General features: G+C 37.1%; 4 protein-coding genes across 6 annotated transcripts in view; 2 read left to right on the forward strand and 2 right to left on the reverse strand.

The window, feature by feature from the left end:
• The first annotated feature begins 556 nt into the window (after positions 1–556).
• LOC132096574 (M-phase-specific PLK1-interacting protein-like) lies at positions 557–2,175 on the forward strand. The gene is made up of 2 exons (XM_059502015.1): positions 557–1,048; positions 1,281–2,175. The coding sequence occupies exons 1-2, from the start codon at positions 710–712 to the stop codon at positions 1,476–1,478; spliced, it is 537 nt and encodes a 178-aa protein (XP_059357998.1). The 5' UTR covers positions 557–709; the 3' UTR covers positions 1,479–2,175.
• Positions 2,176–4,053: 1,878 nt separating this feature from the next.
• On the reverse strand, positions 4,054–8,180 carry LOC132096573 (ras-related protein Ral-A-like). The gene is made up of 5 exons (XM_059502014.1): positions 7,784–8,180; positions 5,177–5,360; positions 4,885–5,093; positions 4,581–4,755; positions 4,054–4,308 (listed from the first exon to the last, which is right to left on the reverse strand). The coding sequence occupies exons 2-5, from the start codon at positions 5,276–5,278 to the stop codon at positions 4,186–4,188; spliced, it is 609 nt and encodes a 202-aa protein (XP_059357997.1). The 5' UTR covers positions 5,279–5,360; positions 7,784–8,180; the 3' UTR covers positions 4,054–4,185.
• Positions 8,181–9,005: 825 nt separating this feature from the next.
• LOC132096571 (UPF0415 protein C7orf25 homolog) lies at positions 9,006–11,843 on the reverse strand. Of its 3 annotated transcripts, none has more exons than XM_059502011.1 (2): positions 11,728–11,843; positions 9,006–10,797 (listed from the first exon to the last, which is right to left on the reverse strand). In XM_059502011.1, the coding sequence occupies exon 2, from the start codon at positions 10,777–10,779 to the stop codon at positions 9,460–9,462; it is 1,320 nt and encodes a 439-aa protein (XP_059357994.1). In that variant the 5' UTR covers positions 10,780–10,797; positions 11,728–11,843; the 3' UTR covers positions 9,006–9,459. The 3 variants fall into 3 exon arrangements, with proteins under 3 accessions (XP_059357994.1, XP_059357995.1, XP_059357996.1); XM_059502012.1 differs by having other exon boundaries at positions 11,634–11,751; XM_059502013.1 differs by lacking the exon at positions 11,728–11,843 and adding an exon at positions 11,529–11,546.
• Positions 11,844–12,771: 928 nt separating this feature from the next.
• LOC132096575 (F-box/LRR-repeat protein 7-like) overlaps positions 12,772–18,046 on the forward strand; it is a 31,954-nt gene continuing 26,679 nt past the window's right edge. Inside the window, exons 1-2 of the mRNA XM_059502017.1 lie at positions 12,772–13,249; positions 16,371–16,460. Coding sequence (XP_059358000.1) covers positions 13,213–13,249; positions 16,371–16,460 — 127 coding nt within the window. The 5' untranslated portion in view covers positions 12,772–13,212. The remainder of the gene's footprint in view (positions 13,250–16,370; positions 16,461–18,046) is intronic.

Consider the following 18,046-nt stretch of genomic DNA (forward strand, 5'->3'; position numbering starts at 1 on the left):
TTTTCTTAAATAACATGTAGCCTACAGCCTAAATGCCCTACTGTTCCCATATCATATAACTGTGATTTTCTACAAAACAGTAAGCTTTAAAAAAAAATCTTACTGCCCGAAATGAGATAATTTACTGTGAAATCCGTTTGCTCTCAGATACATCACCAGTGTAAGGTTCATGGTGGAAACTTCTACATCACTCTTATCAACGTAGTACATATTACAATTAAGAATTATTTTGACTTTATCTTGTGAAAAACAGTAGGGAACGTTTTACACATAGACTGTATAAAAACAGGTTTTACCCATTGATTGTTTTACCCCATGGGGGCGTTTCATCCACAATACTAAGAAATAAAGCTGGTTACCCAAAGAAAATCCAGCATCCAAAAGCACATTCTATAAATTTTACTCATAATTTTTTCACTTATTCAACAAATACAAACGAGTGTCTGAACTATGCTGAAACTTTTCTTAATGGTCGGTGTTTAGTTTTGTTTTCGATGATTAAACGCGTGTATGGGCGCTTCACGCGTCATGAGAATAGGCGGCAGTACCGAGTCTTTCACTGACTCTATTCAAATGATAATCATCGAGAGACGGTTCTTGTTCCGGGTCGTGCTGTTTTGTTATGCTAAGTGAAAAACGGTTTTAAAAGCGTCAAATTAAGTTATAAATACAGTCGTCTTTTGAGGTTTTGGAAACAGATAAGGACGCTATGCAAAGACCACAGTTTCGCCAACCCCGCCAGGGCTCTGGTCCGCGGTCCGCAGGCTTCCGCAGCCCGCCTCCAGCCTTCGATAGGACAGGGAGTATGTTTCCATCGCCTCCGTGGGCATTTTCAACCCCACCGCCGCCGTTTGGACCTAGATTTGGACAGCGTTCTCCAAATAACGTTACACCACCGAGAGAGTTTGGCGGTAACAGAGGCGGCGGTGGGAAGTATTTTAACGGTCAATCTCCGGCGCACACCCCGCGCAGATCGAGCCCTAGTCCCCGCGGCGCACCGTTCGGACGCTCGCCGTATGAGAGTCCCAGACGACACTCTGGATATCAGGTAGTTCACTCGCGTTCAGGGTCAAAGTAAAATGCTAATGCGCAGTTTGAGTTTTAAACATTTTTGTTCTGTAATTTCACTTATCTGCGGTATTTTGCTGCTCTAATCCGAATTTAATTTCTGCGATCTATGAACGTTTGTTTTGTTGTTGTTGGTTTGGACACTTACTATACAATCTTTGAGTAACTGTGGTCGTTTTAACGTCTTTCTGCATGACAATTTTCTCCTTAAGGGTTCACCACGGACATCCACTCCGTTTGGGTCAGCGTATGGCAGGGAGAGGGGGACAAATGATATGGAAAAATATTACAAATCATCCATGCTCCAAGATCCCTGGGCTAACCTACAGCCCATCTCAGTTACACAAACTCATTCTAAATGCAACTCCAAACAAACCAATACAAGCAGACAAGGGAGGTACTACAATTAAAACTATCTTACTTCAATGAAAGGGAAAAAGTCACTGAACAGTCCTTTTTTATTTAGTGCACCAGTAGTGCACTAATTTTTTAAAGTCAAACGGAGCCAGCCGAACACATGGACCTGAGGCAGGATTCACCAGCAATAATTCTTGAGAAACTGACTAAATAAGATTTTCTAAAATCATATGTACTTGCTTGTGTAAAGAGACATTCTCTTTTACTTTTATATCTGCACCTCAACATCAGGATTGTAAAAATGGGGTGCTATTGTAACTGGCAGCCTATTCATAGTAGTTTGCCATCTCTGGCCCACTCCCATGGAGTTTGTAAATCCTTCATTGAATTCAGAGGAATATGCCTTCAAGCTCAAAATGCAGTCTAACAAAAGATGTCCGATCAACACATCCATCTACCTCTCAATATTGACTGTGTGCTGTTAACTAGAACAGGTCAGGTCAAGTATTTGTAAGTTTGGCTCCTTTACAAATTTTCTATGGACTGATTTTGTTTTTTTAACTTTTTATTTTTGGTGTCTTTTTTGGTTTTATCACAGTCTACGGTCATTTCTTTTTTGTATATATATAAAAACAGACTGGCAACAGACATTGTAATAGTAAACAACCCACAAAGAACTATTGTTGAATTATAAGCCAAATATAATTAAAAGTTGTACTTGTAATGCAATACAGTCCTTGTCAAAAAACATTGAAATCTGTAACGCTTTATTTACTAAAACCTTGTTTAATATCTTCAAAATCAACCTTACCATGGATAATGTAGATAAAACAGTAACATTACTACACCTCTCTACAAGTTGTAATAGTCTTTTCTGTAGGCATTCCGTTTTTGTTGTACAATATGAGTCTCATATTGGAGGTCTACAAAAATATATTTTATTAAATGTAACACAAACATAACATTTAAAATGAAGTATGTTCGGTTTGCTTAAATGTTTCCATTTCATTTTCGTTCAATATTTATATCAACATATTTACTGTTGTAATATTACATTACATAAGTGCGTCAGGTTTTTTTTTTTGTATTGGTCGTCAGCTAGTTCTTTCGATAAAGCTTATAATTTGCCCCTACCCTATTTCAAATTCAGATTTATGCATGTTCAGCGTTTTGCCAAGAGATGCCCAAAATATAGAATGTAAGCGTATAAGAAAGACTCAGACAATAGAGGCTTATATTAAAATGTCTTTTTTTTTGCGCTCAAAGAAAGTCAATTTTTAAAGTAATGATGGGTCTCTTGAGGCATCAGCTGTTGATATATCAGCATCATTGCCACATTGGCATGCTTACGGCACAAACAGACCACTGAAGAGTTTGTTGAGGAATAGCATCCCACTATGACTGAATAAACAAAGGGAAAGAAAAACTTGCATATGCCACAATACACACAAATATTTGGTTAAAGACAGCCACATTTTAAAAGATGCTTACAGACTGTTAACATTTAAAAGAAACTGTAGTTTTAACTGCAAAAGAAAAAAAAAGCATTAATGTGGAAATAAACTGTCAACCTCACATTTATTTACACATGGATGTGCTTATTCAAAACTATTCATCAAAGGCTGATGATTCTGGTTTACTCCAGGTCTGCAGGGGTCTGAAAAGCAGATTATGTCCAGCCCTTAGAATTTAATTTTACTATGAGTGAGCGTGATTTCACAATATACTCTTCCCCTTAGAACTCAAATTCTGAAAATTTTACTTTACAATAAGAAAATATAATTACACAGGATAAATGTAGCAAGAAATATTCAGTTGCATATAAGTTATAATAAAGTACACAATTCAGTCTGTGTAACAAAACATTCCAACCTGCTTTTGCAGTTAAGTCAACTCAAGCTAAATGATGTTCTCATTTCTACATTGCTAAATCTGTGTGATCTGGGAACCTCTAAATCTAGTGCCATACACACAGGGATGAGCCCTATAACTACAAATATTTTATGTATGTGTGTTTTAGGAGAGATTGGCTTATGTTAAATCACATATCTGAAACAAGTTTGGTGCACTTTTAGACTCATTAAAATGAAATAAAGGACAGTGCCAACTTTTCTGAAATGCATGGGCTTTTAGACTTTGAATTCATAGAAAGGTTTTGGTAAAAGAGCCAAGAATAAACTTCATTGATTCCAGTGTTTATGAGCTGCGTATTTCCTTGGTAATATTCTGCATTGCCTATGTTAGGCAAATATATAGAGCTATAATTTTCTTTTAGAAAATGACTAAAAGCATTTATGCAGCTTGACACCCAACATTTTTGTAACATTAAGGCTTTACTTTAGGAAGTAAAACAGAAGGTTTAAATCCTCAAAACACGCTGTGAATTTGCTAACAAATAGTTTGGAGTAGTAGTATTTTTCCTACAGTATTAGTGTTTAGCAATCAATTTACTCATATTCACCTAAAAGTAACTAAAGTAAACTCAATCTAAGTAATACAAATTATTCTAGTAGTCAGTTCTGGTGTGCTTGAGCTGAGAAATGCTTTCATCTGATATGGCAGACCTTTAAAACCGTATGTCATTTTATACCCATTGAGAAACAACAATGAGAAGAAACAGACACAGGCTGTAACCTAGATGTGTTTTAAAGAGATAATCTCCAGGATTTTTGCCTGGAGAGTGATGAAACCTGATGGATTTTTTTTGGAAGCAGTGGAAGGGTAGAGAAAAGACGTTAGTGTTATAGTACGACCCAGTCGTTATAAAATGCAACATCTTTCGCGAATTCTCTTTGCCAAACTTTTCCTCTTCTTTTTTCCATTTTTCTCTTTGTCATCTTCCATTTTTCTGGCTCTGATTTCACGCATGAGATCAAAAAACACCTGGAAAGATTATGAAGTTTGTATGAATCATTAACACTGCTAATACAGAATGATTTATTCATCTTAGTAAAGAGAGAGTTTACTTTAAAATGAAAAATTGTCATCATTTACTCACACCTCAAGGCATCCAAACCAGAACATTAACAATTTATTTTTAAATTCCACAGAAAAAGTAATATGTGGGCGAATAAATGACAGTTGTCATTTTTGATTGAACTATCCCTAAAAGTATCACATGTAATGGTTTCCAAACTAGTTTTTGTATGGCCTACCTTATCTACATTGGCACGGGTTTTGGCAGAAGTCTCGACGTAGCTGACTGCCCACTGATCTGCTCTGGCCTTGGCCTCCTCCACCCCGACTTGCCGTCGGTCCTCCAAGTCTGACTTATTTCCCACCAGCAGGAAAGGTACGTTCTCCTCCTCTTTTACACGAAGGATCTGTTCTCTGAAGTTTAAAGATAAAATGAGAAAACTGGATACATTTAGCTGCATGAGCATATTTAGCCAACCTTTTGACTTATACCCTGCAATGCCAGCGTTGTGTTAATCACCAGTTTTCAAGTCATCTCTCTACCTGAAATCAGCAGTAGCAGCAAAGGATTCAGATTCTGTGATGGAAAACACGCAGAGAAATCCCTCTCCACTGCGGAAGTAATTGTCCCGAATGGCAGCGTAGTCCTCCTGTCCCGCTGTGTCGAGGATGTCAATCTGAACCTCCTCTCCATCCAGAACCACCTTTTTTCTGTAGCTGTCAGCTTTGGTGGGCTCATAGTCTTCCACAAACTTTGAAAGATCAGCACAATTATACTTTGTGGTTAACCTCAATGTACACATGATGTGAAATTCCTAAATATTTGAAGTCTTACCTCATCATACATGAATTGCAGAGTTAGTGCTGACTTGCCCACACCACCGCTGCCCACCATTATTACTTTGTGAAGGGTCAAAGCATTCCTGTTAGCAGCCATGGCTTCAGGCAACGAGAGATGGGTGGCAATGTAGTGAAAAATCAGAGGTAGATGGGTATTAAAGGAATCCTAGAAGGAAGAACTTTGAGAAGAAGAGAGCAGATGATAAAGAATGGTGCTTTATGTACAGCATTCAGGATCAATTATCAACATTCGTTACTAGTAATATACCTGCACCCTTTCAAGTGAATCAGACATGTTTGGGGTGTCACTTGTGAATAATCAGCTTTGTCTTGTTCCCATCATTTACCCTGCTAATACTGATGATAACACAGGCCTACTTTCTTTTCGGTCCCCTGAGAAAATGGTAAAACAATGAGGCTCCTTATACAAGCTAGCATAGCATTTGTTGGTTCCCTTCCTAACTGACACTGACATCATTGCTTACTAGACTGAGGCAAAAAAAAAAAAAACCCTGTCAATTCTCTTAAAGAATTGCTGATGGTTTGCCCAAAAATATAAGTTCTGTCATCATTTACTCACCCTCATGTCATTCCTTCTGTGGAACATAAAAGATATGTTTAAATGTTTATAGCCAAACAGTTTTGGTGACTGTTGACTTCCATTGTATAGACAAAAAAAACAGCATGACATCTCTCAAAATATCATCTTTTATATTCCACAGAAGAATAAATTCATACATATTTGGAATTGCATTAATGGTGAGTAAATGATGACAGATATTTCATTTTCAGGGTGGACTATCCTTTTTTATCTTCCTATCAAATGTAATCAATGTGAAATCAATTGCTTCCATATAGCCAAATCCAAACTTTAAAACACAAGAGCAGCCAACTGTCCAGATTGTGAGGCTATAGGTCATAAGTGTACTGTGATTACATATATTGAGTATATATATATATATATATATATATATATATATATATATATATATATATATATATACACCTCTTTGAAAACCTGAAATCATGGGTGGAGTCACTCACTACACAATAATACAGGATGACTGCTGTTGACTCAAGTGCACGCCAGGCTGCCAACGACAGCAGTTGCTTTCTCAGTTTACACAGCTCATCTGTGGTGTATATGGAAAGGGTGTGACATGTTATGCAGGATCGTTGACTGCTTCCCCACGATTGATGCCACATTAACAAGATTGTTGGCACAAAGAGTGAGAAAAAAGATGAATGGAATATTTAAATGAGCACTTGACTAATGGGGCATCACATTTCTATAGAGGTGCCTCAATAGGCTTTTGTTTCTGGCCCTGGTTCATTTTAATAACACATGAGAATGTTACAGGGTTGCAATATGGCATAAAGTGAAGTTAGTATTTTTGAACCAAAGACTATGGTTTTGAACTGGCTGGTAAATATTAGAATACAGTGATAAAAGGGCCTTTTGTTAATTCATACAGATTGCAAGGTCAGAGGAAACAAGTGAGATATCTGCTTTTGCACCCCTCAAGGTACAATATCCTGACAGTGTAGATAGCCAACTTGTGACCCTGGACCACAAAACCAGTCATAAGTTGCACAGGTATATTTGTAGCAATAGCCAACAATACACCCTATGGTTCAAAATTAATTTATTTTACTTTTATGCCCCAAATCATTAGGATATTAAGTAAAGATCATGTTCTATTAAGTAAATATACCCAAATGTATTTTTTGATTGGTAATATGCATAGCTAAGAACTCAATTTGGACAACTTTAAAGGCGATTTACTATATATATATATATATATATATATATATATATATATATATATATAATTTATTTTTTTATTTTTTGCACCCTCCAAGTAAGCAAAATGTTGTCCTATATCATCTCAATTTCCAAAAAGCTATGCATTTTATGAATAGTTACACAGGTTTCAACGGCTTTTAAATGCAGCAGCATCATTTAAAATCTAAAATATGTGCTGTGAGATTCACTATAATGTAACTGTATGTGCAATGTATTTTACAAGCGGACTACGGAGGGCTTATTTCAACGACAAATACATAAACAAACTAACTTTGGGTCGTGATCTATTCCACAACAATCGAACAACGGCTACAATACACGCGCGTGATATCTGACACCTGTTCCTTCCTACAGACGTTTACAGTAAAACAAGACATGCGTGAATTGTATTAATTCACGGTTGTGTGGATTAAGTTATTCTATGCCGGGGGTCCTATCATTCAAAGAATCTCGACCATCCAGAAAGTGTTCATTTATTGATACAGCTAATGACAGCTGCTGAGCTAACTGGCTAACTCAGTTGTGTCAAAATGACAAGCGCGAGGGGCTGCTGTAGTTCATGAGCACTTGGGAGTAATATCAAGAGTGATTTTCCTGTTACATTTAAATAGTGTTAGCACGCTAACTGCTACTTCCGTGTTTCAGGGAAGATTTGGTTTTAGCACTCCGCAGCTAAGAGCAAACGTACTGCTTGAGAACTTACGTGGTGATATATCAAACCATCGAATAAAACGAATGCCAGTGTGCTATCACAATAAAAGTTATAGAAAAGATGTGTACAAATCAGATACTTACCAAATGAACGGGCACTTGCGTGTTCGACGTCTTGTTAGCTTTGCTGCTACGATCAGATTTGTTTTGCTTCAATGCATGACTCAGAAGGGAGTAGCACTGCTGACAGCTTCGGCTGGCTGGGCTTGGTCTTCACAGACTACCAGTTTACTTGTGAATAGAAACAATATAATATTCGTATATGCTAAGACCTGAACGTGTTAAATAATGCCACATAACTCGATGGGTTACGTCTCCGCCTTAGGCGTCTTTCTCAACTACAAATAGTTTTCTTGTTGTTTTTAAAATTTCTTGTAGATTATATGTCTGAAGTGCCGAGTGTACAGAAGAGACTCAGACTAAAATGTTATGTTTTGCGATGTCATTACCACAAGAAAATTGTCCGCCTAGAGGTCTCCTGGATAACTGTACAGCACCCGACAGGAAGACCAGTAGAAAAAATGCATGTGCTTTTTTAATGGGCATGTGTAGCCTTCAGTGAAATAGCAATTGCCCGCGTTATTATAGTAGTTCAATCCTAAAAAATCTAGCCACTAAAACAGCTATGTGATTATGAAGTTGACAAATTACATACAGAACACCGACTGAAGCCTGTAGTGATGGTGAGCTGGACTGCCGTACCCGTAACTTTCTAACTCCATAACTAATAGAACTGAGAAAAGTTATTTAGTAAGTTACTTTGTGAAATAATAAAATATTTATCTTAAGCCGAAGTTCATTTCATAACCTGCACCATGTCATAACAAGAGGCATCTGCTAATGAATGATGCCAGAGCCAACTTCACTTTTCATTGATCTATTTCTCAAGTCAGTTCTCCGCATGTTCCCACAGGTGTCCAAGCAGAATAAACACCTGTGTAGTTTATATTAACAATAAACATTATTCACCACCAGAAAGTGTCTTATTCTTTATAAGCCAAGTTTGCAGTATATCAATTTATTTGATCAAAAATACAAGAACGATCATATTGTGATATTATACTTTAAAATAAATTTTCAGCAGCCCTTCAGTGTCAAATGATTCTTCACAAATCTGACTGGTGCTCAAGAAATATTATAAATATCGATGACTGCTGCTCAGTATTTTTGTGGAAACCATGATACATTTCTTTCAGGATTTGTAAATAAACGGAAGGTTCAAAAGAACAGCATTTTTTTTGAATAGATATACTATAAATGTGTTAAACCAAAACATAACGTGTCTTCAATTAATCACAAGGAGATATTCTTCATGAGGTAAAGCCATTTGAAGAGTGTTTATTTGGTACTCTGGTGGAAATGGATGTAACAAGATTAACTTAGAAAAATCAGGTTTGTGAAAAGAAACTAAATTGAAAAGTAAAATAACCCTGAGGCATGTAGTCGAAAGATTTGAAAACAAAAGTATATGCCTCTGTTTACACACTGTTTCGACACTATATTTTTGATGCAATCTAAATTAGGTTAATTTGACATCTTTTTGCATTGAAATGCTGCATTCGAGGCACTGAGCTCACTGAGTTTACATAAAGATTGCTGAGTGTCTGTATCCAATGAGTTGTGCACTTTATACAGTAGTGCCTCTCACAAGTGTCTAGTTTTAAGCATCATTTATAACTTTAACCATCTTCATACACTATAACTCTGTCAATATCTCATACAAAAATCTCCTGACACATATCTCATTTACAGCCCTTCAGTCATATTGGAGTTGCTCTCCATTCTTTCCCCTCAGTGAGTGCGCGGGGTTGGTGGATGAACACGCTGTATCGCACACCCTGATTAGCAGCAGCACGGATGAATCCACTATTCGCAGTCATAGTAATGGCCCGCAGGGTGTCCCCTGTCCCAAAGATCATCAGGGATCTACGGTTCACCTTTGAGCTCATAACCAAGCGTTGTGTTCGCTCAGACGGCTGATCAGGAACTACTTTGAGCCTGGATAGCAGCTGCTCCGCTCTGGATTTTTCTCCAGGGCCTCCTAACGTTTCCAAGATCACGCGGAAATCCTCAACTGCGGAATGGCAAGCAAACAGCTCTTTTCCCTTCATGAACTCCTCCAGCTGGGGCAGGACCTTCTCCTGGCGCTCCTGTGCAGCCTGCTCCGTCAGCACCACTTCCTTAAAAGTGAAGTGACAGTTGCCGTGGCTCAGGGACGACACATACGTGATCAAAGTGGTGATGTCAAGGTTCACCCTGTTGCACACGTCCACCTTCACTTCAGTGGGGAAGGCAAGGCTGGCCACGATGGTGTCTCGATCAACACGGGTGTGGGTGAGGTCAGTATCGTCATCATCATCATCATCATCATCATCATCCTCATCCTCTTCTTCTTCCTCCTCAACCAAAGCTTCATTCTCTCCCTCCTGGTCCTCTTCCACACATCCAGGTTTGTCTTCACTGTCTTCATCCTCTTCACCTTCGATTATTGTATTAACAGCAACAATGTCGCCTCTCACAGAGATGCCCATCTCTTTGAGCTTGTCAGCCATAGGGCTTGAGACCCCATTGTAGAAGGCAAATATGATGTGAGGGTTGCTGTACTGCACGGGCTGCTGCCGACTGGCCTCAAGGAAATCTTCTGCTTGTCGTATCACACTTCTATCTCCGTACTGGCCACGGCCTTGCCAGATGTTGTGCAGCGCCTCCGCCTTGCGCCCGATGGCTTTCACCCAAGTGTGTCCGCCGTTCGCCACCACATCGACCACCAAAGTCTGCTTCTGGCCCTCGGGGCCCTCGTAGGTGAAGACGTGCAGGACGCTCGCCAAATTCTCTAGATTCTCGGCTGATTCGACGATGGCCCTCAGATGAGTGAGATTGGTACTTTGCAGGTGGGACTCCTTGATAACAACCTTGCCGGCCTCCACCTTCTGCAGGAACTTGAGCTCAGCCCGCAGCTTACTGCAGAGTTTAGCACGTCCCTCAACCTCACAGCCTTGGCGACTGCAAATTTTGTCCACTCTCTCAAGCAGCTCCTTGGCTACTCTGATCCGGTCCTGCAGCGTGTTGTAAGTAGCCATCGCTGTTGAACATCATTCCTACAGAATGAGAAAGAAAAAGACTTAATGACCACAGACAACATGTGTATGCTTGTATATTACATTGATGAATAATAGCTAATGCTTATAATCCCTAAAGTTTTACATAGAAAATAACAATTGAAGGAAATGTTCAACCAAAGATTTTTATTTGCTGAAAATGTACCCACCCTCCGGCTATCTAAGAAATAGATGTTAATAATAAACCACAGATTTGTTCATTACAAACATTCAGCTTTTCCTTTCACAAGACTTTAATTGATGGACTAGAGTCAAGTGGATCATTGTGATGTTTTCATCAGCTGATTGGACTCTCATTCTGATGGCACCCATTCACTGCAGAGTGATGTAATGCTAAATTTCTCCATCTCTGTTCAGATTCTGAGACAAACTCAACCACGTCTTGGTACATATGCAGCAAATTTCCACTTTTGGGTGAACTGTTCCTTTAAATCATCATAGGCGTTTGTAATCAAGAATTTCCTGGGTCTCTGATTTAAACAGAAAATGGCACGCAAATGGACAAGACCTCCCGAGATTTCGCTTTTTAAAATAAATCATTAATGGCAGCAAAAGCAAAATACAGGAATGTATTAATTAGTAGAATAAACAAAATCATAAAACTTAAATGAGAAGGTCTATAAATATGAATACGTTCGCTAAGGCGTGGTTTTAAAGCAACACAACTGGAAAATTCATATATAAACCTAAAGCCTTCTACACATTCTTACGAGAATATCAGTCAGTGCCCAGATTATCGCGTTGTTTTTACACTCCGGCTCATAAATATGTGGGCTTGTCAGCTTGCTTGGTTAAAGCCATGGTTTTCTACATACTAGTAACTCTTTTCCTGATTGCTTTAAATAAAAGAAGGATAACAGTTGACCGTTTAAGTGAAGAATGTTATCTAGGAAACGATGTAATACTTACAGCACATACAGTTCAAGTTCTGCCTCTTCTGTTGTGGGCTGACGCTCTTCATCGATGAAGTAGAGGAACGTAGTGCTGTCACAAAATGTTTGTGTCGCCACCTAGCTTGGAGGTTTATGAATTGCGTGACTTGTTAGTGAGTAGCAGTATTATACAGATTATTGTCCAGTTCCACTTGAGACAAATTAGGAACAAACGTAGCCTATTGATACTGTGGAATTTTATATTCTGAAGATGTACTTTACATCTAAATTCTATATTTTTAGTCTATTAATCGATTTTCTTTACTAATTCCTCCATGCATTGCAGTACGTTGTGTAAAAATAACCACTATGGCAAACCGTTTTAACATTTATTATTTTAAAATTACTAGCATCTATTTCTATTTTACTATTATTAATATTATTATACTTATAAACAGTTCAGTAAGTTGTCTGATGACAAGTAAATAATAATGTGATGACTAATCAGAATAACCAGTTTATTTTTCAATCAAAATTTTACCACTGAGATTCAATTTGCTGTATTGGCTACAGTATAGAGTTTTTAATAAATGATGTAAAATTATAAATATACAATATTTTGTGTATCTAAGAAATAATTAGGCCTACTAATTACTAGTTACTAGTCAAATTAAAATATCTGAGCAAAATTAGTCATTAAAAAAGGAATGGCATCAATTTGCAATTTGTAGTAGCAATGGAATATTTAGTTGTCAGTTAATTGAGATAATTATAGTGACTGATGGAGTATATATATAACTTGGCACTACTACACACTACCTTTTGTAATAAAAAGGTTTCTTATGTAACCTGACTTTTAAAAATCACTTTTGTTAAATCACTTTTATACAAAGCTGTTTGAATAAACATTGTGTATGTAGTAAAATATAAAAATAAATAAACAAATAGTAGGCTAGTTACTAAGTACAAGCAATTAAAAATATGTACTAGTAATATCAAAATAGTTTTCGTTCAACAATGCATCATGCTAAAATGGCTTGCCACAACATTAGACATCGTGGCTTTAAAAGCATTGCGTTACTGTACAGGACAGAGGGAGGATATTAGGTCAAAGTGATTTGCGCTCGCAGCAGACGCTCATCTCATGGTAACAGATTCTGCACGAGCGTATGCGTGCTCCTGACGCAACAAGTATCTGGTTTCCAGTCTCTCCTTTGGATGTCTACGCGCTGTCTGGAGACGATGAGCTTTTAAAATGAAGAAAATGCATAGCCAACACTGTATCTGAAGGAATACAGTTTTAAAACTGACGTCTGTTGAACTGCGTTGAGTTTTAACTGATTGCATAATAGTTGCTCAGACTTTTGTCGTTATTTCTACTTTTCTAGTTGCATTACAGGATCGAACCGTATCTGGAAGCAGTCTTTGGCGGATTTTCATCACATCTTTTCTTCAGTCGTATGTGTTTTACGCATATGGATACTTTTCCGGAGCGCAGACGGTAGATTATGCATTCCACAGTATGGGTGCGAACAATGGCAAACAGAGCGGGAGTGAAGGTGAGTGCCAGAATCAAACTCTCACAGCCAGCCACAATGCTGCTTTTCCACTGTTAAACCTCGGTGTACAGCAGCCATAGTTGTGTCAACGTCACTATCCCCCTTATTCTTTGTGGGCAACACTAGCCTTGCAGAAATCTCTTGTATAAACAACTTTTTAGAGCATACTTGTCATTTTCTGTTATAGGTTTAGATACATTTTAAAGGACCCTTTAAACTTGCAGTTAAAAGACTTTCTGATGTTTCTAACATTTAGCCATTATAAATACACATATCACATTATTTTTCTCCCATATTTGTTAGAACTGCATTTTGCTAGATTGAACCTGAGGAAAGCCCTGGTGCTTAAATAGTTAATTTTTTGCATAGGAGTATAGAATTCATACATTAGAATTTCACCATTAGTCTAGTTAAAAATGTAAATGTAACATTATTCGCTGTTTTTAATGTTTGAGAATGTTGGCGTTTATGCTTAACAATCCAGCTATAAATCTAAATATTTATAGTATATTTAGTGCCTAACATCTATTTTTCGTTGTCCGGTTCATTAAGTATAAAGGCACATGAAAGGACTCATATCCTTCTCTGTTTACCTTTTGTCACAGACAAAAAGAAGATTTTGTTGCTGCTTTAAAAGCAAGCATGGTTCTTAAAGCAGATTTATGAGAACTAAAGAGCTTTGTGTTTGGAGCTGATAAGAAACGAGTGTGTGCCGGCATCAGAGTGCACTATGCAATGGTTTTACTAAAGTAATCATCAACATAGGGTGTGTGTACTTTAATAAGCTGTGAATCATAGCATTTTTCCCCCCAACATATAGGATATGACAACGATTAAAGGTCAGGGCATAGACTGTCTATTAAAATATTAATGTTGAAGGTTGCTACTGATCATCTTCTAATAACAGTGAGCATTCATGCCAAAGATTTTGCTCTCACAGAGTTAGTTCTTGGCTGCTTGAGAGACTTGTGGTCTTTTAAAGCACACCAGATTTCTCTGGAAGGTCAAGGTTTGGCCCTCAAGACTGGCATTCAGTGAGAAAACCAACAACTCCCCACACGCAGATCTCCAATTTACATATTTCACATATCAGAACCTTTTGCAATGTTTGCTGTTATATTTCGCTGCTGAGATCCTTTCAGAGTTGGTTATCTACTGATAAGTTTAGTTATTTCTACTTAGAACCTCACTTGATCATTCAAATGCACTACATTAAAAATTGCAATTTGTAAGCCAATTTACACTTTTCTACGTTAAGTGGTGTTGTGGCTTCAATGCATTAAATACTTACTATTATAGTCTCACTTGTGAGATGTTTTTAAAGAATTACAGTTATTCTTTTCAGCATTGGTTTAACAAACAGCACAGTATGAGCATTTAATGTATCATGAATTCTTTAAAGCAAATGTTTGTTCTTGTTTAATATGAACCTCTAACAGAGGGAGTCACAGTCGAAGACCATATTTTCTTCCTCAAAATAAAATCAGGATGTCCTGGATCTATTGTGATCTATCAGTGCAACCTTTTTTTTCAACCTAAATAAGTTATCCAAAGGAAACCAGTCAAACTTATAGTGAATAATAACAAAATAAATCAAGCCTGTGATTTTCTTAGGGATGTTAAAAGGGCCTTTATTTTTTAAGTGTTCAGTCATATACTGTAGCTGAACATAGAACTTATTTGGTTGGTTTAAGGCTATTATGTAATTGTAACACTGCAATCTTTGGCACTGGTTTAGAGTCTATCTAACATTTGTACCTTGCATGTAAAAATATATTTTTTATTATGAATATCTATTTTGATACTCATAAAGTAAGCCTTGATTCAGTTTTCTCTCCCTAATCATAAAAAGCGCTTATTTTTTCAAATTTCTTGCGAATCATATGGTTGAGCATCTACGGCGATAGCTTTGTAGAATTCCATCAATGCCATGTTTGTTCAGCCAATTAGTCTCATTAGCAATGAAGCACATTCTTTAGAGACAATAAACAATGCATGTGATGTGACCAGACGTTGCATTCAAGGTTAGTGTCTGAGCAGATTCCATTGATCATTTAAAAAAACTGGCCTGAAATGTCTTTAGTGATATCACTAGAAGACTATTTAGTGAAAAACAGGTTTGTTTACAGAGCAAAACACATTTTTTGCTCAGCATGTGGAAGCTCCATCAGTCAGGCCATTTATGGTAAAATAAAAGCTTATGTGAACTCGGGTTGTGTTTTCTCTCTCATCGAGCCTGTAAACATGCCCCATATGTGACCTGATGCTCTCAAGTGCCATTGAAACAAACAGGAGTGTTTAGGAAACTTTCACACCAGGGCATGTTGTTTTAGGTTTACCGTTATCCAAAAAAAAAAAAACAATAATAATAATTTTTTGGCTGTGTCGATTCAAAATAAATGTGGAATCATCACAACTAATTAAACTGCAAATACAAAGAAACAAGAAGCTTAAGTTTACTATTGTGTCTTTCCTTATTTGGAATCAACTTTTTCAGATATTATAAAACAAAAGGCTTCTCATGTTGCATTCCAAACAATGTCATCATCACCAAAAAAGTTGTTTTGGCTTCTAGTTTTCTAGTAACTTTTATCATCTTTATATAACATGGAATTTTTTTTTAATGTGATGAACTCAACTGAACGGTACCTCATCTTGCACTCTTAATTCAAATTTAGCTGGGCCTGTGTTTTTTTTTGGGCACAGTTTTTCTGTAATGTGATTTGTAAAAAGCTTCAGCTTTCGTTCTTTTTTTTCTTGTCCCTGCCATTGGGGAGTATCTGTGGGAGGCATCTGGTTTGTTATTCTAAGTTTGTGATGGACAGAAAAAGAATGCCTGGCATTTATCGTAAGATTTGGTGAACCCTGTTGCATTCATTTTTATTATAGGCCTATTTATGTTATTTATGCACTCTTGACATAAAATAAAGTCTTGATATTTAATGCTGTTTTTTTGTGTATTGTGAGCATTATATATGTAAAGATGTGTACGTATGCTAAATATAAGCTGTTTGTATCTCTTTCTATGGCTTTTGCTTTTTGAGGCTAATTTGTTGATTCTCTATTAGTGTTGTTGCTCTGGGTGTCCTGATGTGTCCTGGGGTGTTCTTTGTGATTTTAGGGAAAGGCAGTTCCAGTATTTCCTCCGACCTGAGTTCAAGTACAGATCAGACATCAACCAAAGCTCCAAAGAATGCAGCTACCAGTGAAGGTAAGCATATGGTCTTCATTAACCATCACTAGCTAGCCTTTTGTTATGCTCCTTTTGACTTGATGATTATTTTGGTGAAACTTTTTTTTTTGTGAGGCTATACAAAAACCTAAAAATAATCTGGCCATCACAAACACTCTGGAATTTTTTTTTAATCCGTTTTTTTTTTATTATCTAGTCCCCAAATCTGATCCAAATCCATAGTGGTGTTTAGAGTTGCCTCGGGGGAAGAATCTAACTGGGTGTGTTTGATGAATTGTGTGTATGTGGATGAAAATAAAAAGACAAATGCAGGGGATCATGTGAGGCTGGCTTTTGAGGCCCTTTTTCTTCTTGGTTTATTCTGGGTGGGATTTATTAGAACAGTTGTTGGTATGATTCTGCTCTAATAAATCATACGCAGAATAAACAAATGATGATTCCAAACAAACCCCATAATGTCAGAATTTGTGTTTTGTGGCTTTCAATACCAGTCTGTTAGATTTGACATCATAAATACACTACTGTTAAAAGTCTTAGGGTCATTAACTTTATAAAATAAACTGATCAGAAATTTTATTTGACAAAAGATTTATGCTGTTGAACTTTCTCTTCAAAAAATCCAAAATGTGTCATGGTTTCCACAAAAAACATTAAGCAGCACAACTCAACATTGAAGATAATAAGAAACGTTTTATGAGCACCAATTGAATTCATTTCAGTTCAAGTTTATTTGTATAGTGCTTTTCACGATACAAATCGTTGCAAAGCAACTTTATAGAAAATTAAGTTTCAGCAATATATTTATTTAATCAGCATATTAGAATGATTTCTGAAGGATCATGTGACACTAAAGACTGGAGTAATGATACTGAAAATTCAGCTTTGCATCAGAGGAATAAATAACATTATAAAATAAATTAAAATAGAAAACCATTTATTTAAATTCTAAGAATATTTCACAATATCACATAAAAATGGGGTACTTTTTAAATTTGTCCAAATTAGCCAGATAAACATTTAAAATTTGCACTCTCTCACATCAAGGAAAATGGACAAGAATTATTGATGATTCATCTTGCACTACATCGTTTATTGTCCAATCAGATATTTAATAAGAATGTCCCTGTGCCTCCTCCAAACAACTAGCAAGTAGCAAATCAACTTAATGAACAATAGCCAGAAAAAAGTAGTTTCCTGCTAAAAACTTCCTGTTTTAATACAAAAAACGATACATCAACATGTAAAGAACATGCTCAACAAGCAATTTCATTGGATTTGTAAATCTGAAGGTTAATAAAATAATGTGAGAAAGAACAGGGAGTAATCGGCATTTTTCAGTGGTTGTGGTTGTAAAATGTGCTGTGCGTGGACTTGGGTGGGAACATGAAGTAGACATGAATGGGGTGTATAGCGTGTGCAGTGTAGAAGGTTGTTCTCCAGTGAGGGCATCCTCAGAGCCAACCTGTGGTGTGTGTGTGTGGTTGCGGCCTGCAGTATATCCAGCCCTCAGTGAGAGCAGATCTAGTCTCTCCTCAGCCTGTCCACAGTAATGTCAGAGCGGTTCTTCCAATGACTGCCTCTGCGGCTTTGATTTACACCAGCTC

The sequence above is a fragment of the Carassius carassius genome, chromosome 20 (genome assembly GCF_963082965.1).
Source record: "Carassius carassius chromosome 20, fCarCar2.1, whole genome shotgun sequence".
In the NCBI taxonomy this organism is placed as follows: Eukaryota; Metazoa; Chordata; class Actinopteri; order Cypriniformes; family Cyprinidae; genus Carassius; species Carassius carassius.